Here is a 9752-nt window from a genome sequence, read left to right as displayed (position 1 = left end):
GGAAGTGAGCAGTAAGTGCTAGCATCAGAAATGCCCAAAGGTGACTTCATTGAGGCCAACATGAGTACATCAGCTTTCCTCATATTTGGAAGGTTTTGACTTTTGAAACATGGTATAAATTGTAGATAGATTTCAGGATTCTAAGTCACAGCTCAGAAACCAACTTCTACCAAGTGAAAGCATGTCTGATAGTGACAGGAGAGAGCAAGATGGCTTGGTAGTTAAAAGCACTTACTCTGTCTGCTTGGCAACTCAAGTTTGATCCCCAAACCCACATTAAAAAAAAAAAAAAGCTATAGTGGCTTTCTCAGCATTCCTACAGCAAGACAAGAGTTAGAGCTAGGGCAGTCTTCTGGAAGCTTTCAGAGGCAGTGAGCTCCAGAAACGAGAGATCCTGCCTCAGAAACAAAGTGGAGGCTGGAAAGATGGCTCAGCAGTTAAGAGAGCATGCTGCTCTTGCAGAGGACCCAAGTTTGGTTCCCAGCACCCATGTCAGGTGACTTAAAAATGCCTACAACTCCAACTCCAGGGTACCTGTTGGAGGAAGCTGCTTGTTGGTTCCCAGCTGCCCAGCCCCGAAATAATCACACAGAAGCTGTATTAATTAAATCACTGCTTGGCCCATTAGCGCTGGCTTCTTATTGGCTAATTCTTACATATTAATTTAACCCATTTCTAATAATCTGTGTATCGCCATAAGGTTGTGGCTTGCCAGGAAAAGTTCCTGCGTTTATCTCTGGCAGGGCTACATGATTTCTCTCTGACTCTGCCTCCTTTCTCCCAGCATTCAGTTCTGTCTTCTCTGCCTACCTAAGTTCTGCCCTATCAACAGGCCAAGGCAGTTTCTTTATTCACCAATGGTATTCACAGCATACAGAGGGGGATCCCACATTAGGTACCCAATATGTCTGTCCTCCATGGGCCCTCACACTCATGTGCACATACAGGCATATAATAATTAAAAATAAATCTTAATGTAGGAGAGAATCAACTTCTGAAAAGTTGTCATCTGACTTACATGTGCACTGTAGCATATATGTGCCTACAATTGCACACATACACGATCATTAAAAGAAGACAGTTTAGGAAAGGTACAAGAAGAATGATAGTATATGTGGATAATTTTAAATTCTTTCACAATAATGCTCGCAATTTTGACCAGTCATTGACCTCTGCCTCTTCTATCCGACATGTAACATAATGGATTTGGGTCATGTCCTGTAGGTCCTGTCTTACAAACTAATCTCTTCCCCTGATGTTTGCTTCTAGTTTCTTGCTGGACCAGGTTGGCTTATGCTGTGTGACTTTTTCTTGGGAGATAGAAAGAAAGACCTATTCATCCTGGGGGGGGGAGGGGCGCTGACAGACCAAGGAAAGAATTCCATCCAAGTCCAGCTTGGTGAACCATTGGGTTTATTGGGGCTACTTATAGGTGAATGGGTGACTCAAAGGCAGTTACATCACCAGGAAGTCTCTTGGGCAATTTATGGGCAACTATACAAATTAAGAGTCTCATCTGCAGCATGGACGACTCACTAAGATCTGCACCATTGAGGAGCTCCTCGGGCCACTTATGGGCAGCTGCAGTAAAGGAAGAGTCCCTCTTTCCGGTCAATTTTCCATCTCCTGTACAACCTGGGGAGGAGTGGGGTCTCTGAGGAGCTCATGAAGGCTCCCGAATATGTACCTCCCCATCATGAGGAGATATTAATAGACCTGGTCCCATGAGTCTCCTGTGGGTGATCACAGCTGATTCAGGACAGCAACGGTCATGTCTGTCTTGGAAGAAACTATACAGCAGCCTAGAAGGCCTAATCTGGGTTTAAATCTAAAAGCTGGAAGGGAATATCCCAGTCTTGAGAGTCGGGGGTGTGTGGGGGGGGGGGATGGAAAAGTGCAGGGCTAAAGAAGTGTAAACAGGACTTCTTTAGGTAGGCTAAGGCAGACTTATCTTTACTTCATCACCTCTGGCTTAATTACGTAGGAAGTGAAAATAGCCAAAAGGCTTGGCAGGGCCTAGTTGGAGAGGAGTTCTGGGTAGGCAGAAGGAAGAAAGTAGAAACATTTGCTGAACAAAAGACAATGGTGAGGATAGGTGGTGACGACTGGGGAGAAGATGGACATCTACCTCCATCTGTTAGAACTCAGAAAACACTATTCTTCAATTGCGGCAGATTTTATTTTCCTTCTTTCTCTCTCTCTCTCTCTTCTTCAATTGCGGCAGATTTTATTTTCCTTCTTTCTTTCTCTCTCTCTCTCTCTCCCTCCCTCCCTCTTTCCTTCCTTCCTTTCTTTTTGAGACAGGGGTTCTGTGTGTAAAAGCTCTGGCTGTCCAGAAACTTGCTTTGTAGACCAGACTGGTCTTGAACTCACAGAGATCCAGCTGCCGCAGCCTCCCGAGTGCTGGGATTACAGGCCACCACTGCCCAGCATAGGCAAATTGTATTTTCACAATCACAAATCAAACATGAATTAAAGCATTAAGCATTTTCCAACAAGTTCGTTTTACAAAGCAAATTTGAAACAAGGTCCTATAAGCCTAAAGTTCATAAAAGGTGGGCCATGGCTTAGAGCAGAGAAACTCTAGCAGACTTTCTAGCTAATTTTTTATTTTTTGGAATAGAACTCATTCCATAGTCCTGGCAGGTACCTGATCCTCCTCCCCTGTCTTCTGAGTATTGAGATTACCAGTGTGCCACCCGGAAACTAATTTAGCAAAGTCTTATTTCACTATTGGTGATGATTCACTAAAGACTTAGTCGAGGACAGGAATTGGGGGTGATGATGATACCGGTAGTAATGAAGTCACGATGGTCTGTCCTTGTGAAGTCAAAATCATCAAAGACTCACGTCATCCCAGGTTGTGGCTTTCTTAAGCCCACCACCTGTAGTCCTGGACAGCGAGGAACACCAGACCCCCATCAGACTGGCCGGGTGAGGGCTCCCGGCGGGAACCGGGAGCCGAATCCCGGCCCTGGTTTCCGCCTTAGGGCCCCGGCAGGGTCTCCCGAGAGCCCCGCTCATGCCCCCCCCAATTTACAAGGCCTGCTGGGAGTTGTAGTTCAGCGGTAAGACGACCCGCTCGACCCCGCCTCCTCCTCCGTTTCCTCTTCGCCCCGGATGAAGGCGAAGACTCAGGACAGCGGAGCCAGGCCCAGAGAACTCCGGACTACAATTCCCGATGTACCCAAGATTCCAGCACGCTGTCACAGGTACTCGCGTCGTGATCCGCGCTCGGAGGCATGCGCACAGAACGGTGGCGGGACTCGGCCGCGTGCGCTTTCCCGCCCTCGCCACGCCCAGCGCCGTCCGTCGGGCTTCCCCCCCCCCCCCCTTCTGCTGTAGGCTCTCGCTCCACCTTCTCGGTCGCTCCCGGAGTCTAGGCCCCGCCTGTTTCTCTCCCCCAGGGACTCCTCCGTCCGCTCCCGTCTCTTGCGCCTCTGCTACTTCTGCTGAAGGCGGAGGCTCCATGTTGTCCCCTCAGCGAACTGCAGCGGCGGCGTCGAGAGGAGCAGGTGAGGCGTCCACTTTTCCCTGGACCCGCTCCGTGGTCACCCACGCCGCCTCCCAGTGCTCCGGCTCCGAGGTGACAACCCGTCCCTGCCGCCGCCCTGCCTCGTGTGGCAACCGGGGCTGCTCCGCGGGGTGCCTCCGCTCCGAGTTCGGGGCGCGGGGCTCCTGGAGCGGGCGGTGGCCTCGTGCGGGCCACCCGGTGCTCTGGCCCGTCGAACTCCGCCCTGTGCACTGCAGGGCGTGCCGGGCGGCGGCGCTCTCCGGTGCCGGGAAGCCCGAGCCCAAAGCCTGTCAGTCTTAACGGGCGGGCGGGGATCGGCGCCACGGTGGATGCTTTATTGTTCAGTCTTAAAAGTTTTGGACTGCTGCGGTGTGGCCTTGGAGTTGAAACGTTTTATTTTATTTTCCTCGGAACGACCTTGAGGCGCTGACAAGCATTAGTAAAGTTCGTTTTCCACCCGCGCTAATCTCCACGTTAGGAGATAAAAAGAACTGGCCTAAATTGGTTGTTTTATTTTGCAAGTTTTTCGAGTTAAGTTTGGGTTTTCCTTTGGCTTTTCCGAAGACATAAAACGAGGTAGTAAAAGTACTAAATGAAAGCCAGATAGTCTCACCAAAACTTTAAGGATGCGATTTCGCCTGTCATTTTGCCTGACACTATTCTTGTTTAATGGGTACACTCCTGAAATGATTGCAAGTTTCAATTGCGAAATCTAAAAGGGGGGGGGGGTGGCGAGAGTCAATAGTAGTGTTTGAAGATTCGTTTAGCAATTCTGTCTTCAAATTTGGACTTGAAGTGGAATGTTTTGAGAAAGGTGAAGGAAAACTAACGGACTAAAACGGCGTGGTTTGAAGTTTTGCTTTGGAGAAGTGGACTTAAAAACTCTGGACTTCTTATCGGTGCCAGGTATTTAGCCTCCATGCAAAGTGGAAAGTCAATTTGTACGGCTTTAATATGAGTGAAAGAACGTTTTATTCGCAGCGGTTTACTGTCTGCGGTGATAGAACAAAAAGAAAAACAGGCAAAGTGTAGTTGTGTGCCGGAGTTAATTTTAGTGTTTAGTTAATAAGGCCTGTTTGTTTTGTGACACTAGGGATTGAACTCAGGTCCTTGCACTTTTGTGGTTTTTGTGAGCTTAACCCTAGTTCCTAGAGCTGTTCAAAATGGGGTTTTAAAGATTGTTTTTTTGAATTGGCACAATACATGCCTGTAAACCTAACTCTTGAGAGTGAAGGCAGACTGTGAGGAATCAGGATCATGCTTGACTACATAGTGAATTGAATTTGAAGGTCAGCCTGGGTTACCTGAGACCTTTCCTCAAACTTCCACCCCCCGAAAATAAAAATAAAAAATGGTTTTCTAAATAAAAATTATAATTACTAATTAAAACAAAAGAATGGAGCTGGACCTGATGGCACATACCTATGATTTAACACTCTGGAGGTTGAGGCAGGAGAATTTCGAGTTGGAGGTTTTTGTCTCAATCAATCAAATAATAGAGAATCATATGACAGAAATATGATGTCTGTTCCTATGAGTAGCATAGATGTGAACTTGTTTGAAAATTGATTTAGAATTTATCCATGATGGACCAGCCTGATGGCTCAGCATGTAAAGGCATTTTTTTTTTTTTTAAAACCATCCAAGCTTAACAACCAGAGTTTGCCTGGGACCCATTCCGCTTGTACAAGGAGAGAACTGATTCCTACACGTTCTCTGACCTCCATATATGTACTGTACATGTGAACACACATTAAATAAATAAATAAATAAAATAATAAAAAAAAAAGAATTTAGCTGTAATAATCAGCATGTCTGTTAAGTGAAAATGATGTTTTTGCTTGGGAAATCAGTAATAAACCCTCTTGTCTTTAGGAAGCAGAATGGTGATAGTAAGGTAAAAAAATGGTGTGCCTAATATGTATAAATTGATTTGTTGGTGATGCATACATTTCAAAATGATTTTCGTTTTTCATGGCCCAAATCAAAGAGACACTGTTAGTGAACAAGGTCCCTTTTAGCCAAGTGGATGTTAATGACTCCTTATATTCCTGATGAAGGGACATGCAGCATCACCCCAACTCCCACACTAATATAACCTGTTTTTCTTTAATCTTGCTTAATGTGTTGTAGGAACCAAGAGAGGAGTAGATGAGTAACAGCTTTCCTTTCCTTCCCTATGTCCCCAACAGTGTCTAGCTATTCTTGAAGTGCAGTTCCTTGTGATTAACTGCTTACCTTTTTGTTATTGGATTATTTCATCTTGCCTGTAGCCTACACTTATCTTTTATGCCTTTTGTCTGATAGTCCCACCAGCATTCTTAGGATCACAGCTTTAGACTGTGTTATACTGCATACCATCCACTCATTTGAGAATTACTGTGTGTTTGCCATGTGTCATTCTCATTGTTCAATCAAGCTGTAGTAGAATATTAGATGAAATTGAAAGTTCCAATGTATAAACTTAGTAATAAGATCTTGGGAGACTCTTGTATTGGTTACTTGGTTTGGTTGTATGTTAAAGTTGCTATGTTACTAAGTGAAACAAGATAGACATCTTTCTTTCCCATAAAAGTGAACTGGTAGGACACTTCTGCATGAAGCTCAGGCCCTGCCTCGCTTGTTGTGCCAGTGCTTTAGGGTGTTGCCCTCCTGTGCTTGGCTCTCAGTGACTCACTTCCATTTCTCCAGTCAGAAGGGGAAAATGCTTAATCTGGAAGTTGCTTGTCTTTTTTTTTTCCAGTCATAGTCTATTGATCAAAACTTTCATGTGTAACATGATCACAAGTTGGTTTGGAAGTGTGTTTATTTTGGGTGGTTAATGTCCTGCTAAAACTTACATGGGGAAGGGCATGAATTAGACAACAATGACATGTTAAAATTCCATCTCATAAACAATCTCTGTCTACCTCTTTTCCTAATTGCTCAAGCACAAACCAAAGCACAATTCTGTCAAAGTACATACACCCTGGGGAACCACTAAGTTTTCTAGGCTTTCCCACAGAACACAGGTGAGGGATTTCTTACAGGGGTGTGAGCACTCCTCCTCCTGATAGGTCAGTGTTAGTGCAAATTAGGCAGAATTGCATACATAGGTATCTTAGGGTTATTTCTGTTGTTTTTTTATAATTTATTATTTTTATTTTATGTATATTGGTATTTTGCCTGTATGTATGTCTGTGTGAAGGTGTTGGACCCCCTGAAGCAGGAGTTATAGACAGTTGTGAACTACCATGTGGGTGCTGGGAATTGAACCTGGATCCTCTGGAAGAACAGCCAGTGCTCTTAACTGCGGAGCCATCTCTTCAGCCCCGTTACTGTTTCTGTAATGAAACACTATGACCAAAGCAACTTGGGAGGAAAAGGTTTATTTGGCATAAGCTTGCACGTCATAGTTTATCATTGAAGTCAGGGCAGGAACTCAAGCAGGGCAAGAACCTGGAGGCTGAGCTGATGCATTAACCATGGAGGAATACCCTTGCTTGCTTGCTTGCTTGCTTCCTTCCTTCCTTTCTTCCTTTTTTTTTTGTATTTCAAGACAGGGTTTCTCTGTAGCTTTGGAGCATGTCCTGGAACTAGCTCTTGTAGACCAGACTGGCCTCGAACTCACAAAGATCCGCCTGCCTCTGCCTCTCGAGTGCTGGGATTAAAGGCATGCGCCACCACTGCCTGGCTCTAGGACCTTTTAATTAAAAAAAATGTTACATTCATTTGTGTGTGTGTATGTGTGTGTTTGTATATTTATTAGTGTTAATGGAGTTCTATTAGTATCCCCATAAACTCCCAGCTTCATGGTTATTATTTATGTGTCCTGTTAAAGCTTTTGTTCTCTTCATGGTGTGTGTGTATAACTTAATTTTTTTTTTTTGATCCCCAAATGAGCATAGGTGATGCCATGGAAAGTGGACAACCTGGTCCAGTGCAGGTGGTTTTGGTTCACAAAGAGCAACATTCCTTTGAGCTAGAAGAGAGAGCCTTGGCCAGCATCCTCCTGCAGGACCACATCCGAGATCTTGATGTGGTGGTAGTATCAGTGGCTGGTGCCTTTAGAAAGGGCAAATCCTTCATTCTGGACTTTATGCTGCGATACTTGTATTCTCAGGTAAGAAAGAATTAGCTTATTTCAAAGTATGAAGTGAGCAAAATAAGCTCATGAACTAAAATTGCTTAAGATTTGGTGAGGGATCTGGGAATGTAGTCTAATGGTAAAGTGCCTGCCTAGCATGTGTGAGGCCCTGTATTTTATCCCCAGTGCTTCAGAAAGCAAAACCAAAATGTGATGGAACATCTTATTTTTTCTGTAGAAAGAAGGTGGTCATTCAAATTGGTTGGGTGACCCAGAAGAACCCCTGACAGGATTTTCATGGCGAGGAGGCTCTGACCCAGAAACCACTGGGATTCAGATTTGGAGTGAAGTTTTCACAGTGGAGAAGCCAGGTGGGAAAAAGGTAAGGATGTTAAAAATAAAAAAGAGAGGAAGGAAGGAAGGAAGGAAGGAAGGAAGGAAGGAAGGAAGGAAGGAAGGAAGGAAAAGACTTAGATGTTATATCAGAATAACCAAATGAGAACTTACGTTTATTTTTCTTGAGATAGGATTTTTCTTGATAAGTTTGCGCTGGGACTGTGAGTGCACACTGCCATGCTTGGTTGGCTCTAGATGAGAATTTTAACATATTCTGTGTTAATCCAATTAGAGAATAATTTTGATCCTTTTATTGCTTTTCTATTGAACTTTTGACAGTAGATCCTACAGTTTACTCATCTAGATCCTTTACTAAGTAGAAAGCTTGATTTAGGGAGGTGTCAGTATATATTTTATAATAAAAATGTTTGCTTTGTAAAACATTACTTACTCAAACCTCCCTTCCATCTTTGAATTTCTTTAATGAGAAAGACACTCTGCTGTTAAAAAAAAAAGTATTGTAAAACAAAAGAAAAGAATGGTTAGAGCTGTATGTGCTGTTTATACCTATAGTCTCAGCACTGGGGGCTAAGGTGGGATGGCCACCACTTAGAGGCCAGCCTGGGCTTCTTAAAATGTACATCAAAGAGCTAGACATGGTGATTTATGCCATGCAGTGTAATCCCTACACTCGAGAGGCTGAGGTAGGAAGATTGGCACACATTTGAGGCCAATATGGGCTATGAAGTATGGGACACTGTTTCAAAAACAACGAGAAAGTGATTTAGGAGTTTACTGTGCTACTGTGTGCTGTGAGACCATTTCTCTCAATGATGAGTACACATGTAGTTTCTGTTCTTCAGAGAGCTTCCAATATGTCCCTTTGTTTCCTCTTTAGTCTCATTTTTTTTAACTAGCAGACATATGTGACAGTAAACTTTTGTTCAATTGGGATATCAAACTGATTCAGAATTCATCCTGATTCAGTGGTTTTAGTGTATACATAAAGCTAAACAGTTATCAGCCCCATCTGACTCCAGAACATTTCCTGACCTCAAAGGAGCCTCTGGTATTGGTAACAGTCGCTCTTCATTTCCATCTCCTTCCAGCTCCTTGTCTCTACTAATTCACTATTGCCTGAGCTGTTAGGAAGCACAGCTGGATGGAGAACTAGGTGTGTTTGCATTTCACCTTCCTTTCTCTCCTTTTCTGTCTTCTCTCTTCCCCTGTCTTCCTTTTCTGGTATTGGGGATTGAACATAGTGTTGTGTGTATGTCAGACAAATGTTCTAGCTCTCAGTTACATCTCTAGCATCTCTATGGAGCTGTCTGTTTTGAGCATATGATACAAGTGAAATGATGTGTTTTTTGGGTCTGCCCTTATCTATTCAGCTTAATTCTCTTAGAGTATTCAATAGTTCTTTATTCCCTTTCATGGCTAAACAATATTCCATTGTATGAAAATAGCATTCTTTTTTTTTAATTCATCAGTTGTGAATATTTGGGCTACTTATATCTTTTGTATATTATAAATAATGCTACCTGTAAATGCTCATAACCTAGTACTTGGGAGGCTGAGACATGAGTTTCAGGGTAGTAACTTGGTTACAGTGTGAGATCCTATCTAGACTAACCTCTCCCCTCAAAATAAACAAAATACCCAGAGCTAGAGAGTTGGCTCAGTGGCTCAAGAGCATTTGTTGCTGCTCTTTTAGAAGACCTGGGTTCAATTTACAGCCCCCGCATGGTATCTTACAATCATCTGTAATTCTAGTTCCAATACCTTCTTTCAACCTAGTGGACACCACATACATGGTGCACTGACATACATGCAAAC

At 43.7% G+C, this 9752-nt stretch overlaps 1 protein-coding gene across 3 annotated transcripts in view; it reads left to right on the top strand.

Annotated features, from left to right (window-relative positions):
* Positions 1 to 3023: 3023 nt before the first annotated feature.
* Positions 3024 to 9752, top strand: part of Atl3 (atlastin GTPase 3) — a 36413-nt gene continuing 29684 nt past the window's right edge. The window contains exons 1-4 of one of the 3 annotated variants that reach the window (XM_087908150.1): positions 3024 to 3212; positions 3408 to 3515; positions 7402 to 7616; positions 7819 to 7962. In XM_087908150.1, the coding sequence (XP_087764276.1) occupies positions 3182 to 3212; positions 3408 to 3515; positions 7402 to 7616; positions 7819 to 7962 (498 nt within the window). In that variant the 5' untranslated portion in view covers positions 3024 to 3181. Of the gene's footprint in view, positions 3213 to 3407; positions 3516 to 4280; positions 4421 to 7401; positions 7617 to 7818; positions 7963 to 9752 lie in introns of those variants that run through there. The other 2 variants (XM_048458500.3, XM_048458502.3) reach the window with 2 other exon arrangements.

The sequence above is a fragment of the Myodes glareolus genome, chromosome 7, assembly GCF_982192425.1.
Source record: "Myodes glareolus chromosome 7, mMyoGla1.1, whole genome shotgun sequence".
In the NCBI taxonomy this organism is placed as follows: Eukaryota; Metazoa; Chordata; class Mammalia; order Rodentia; family Cricetidae; genus Myodes; species Myodes glareolus.
This window is presented reverse-complemented; position numbering and strand designations above follow the sequence as displayed.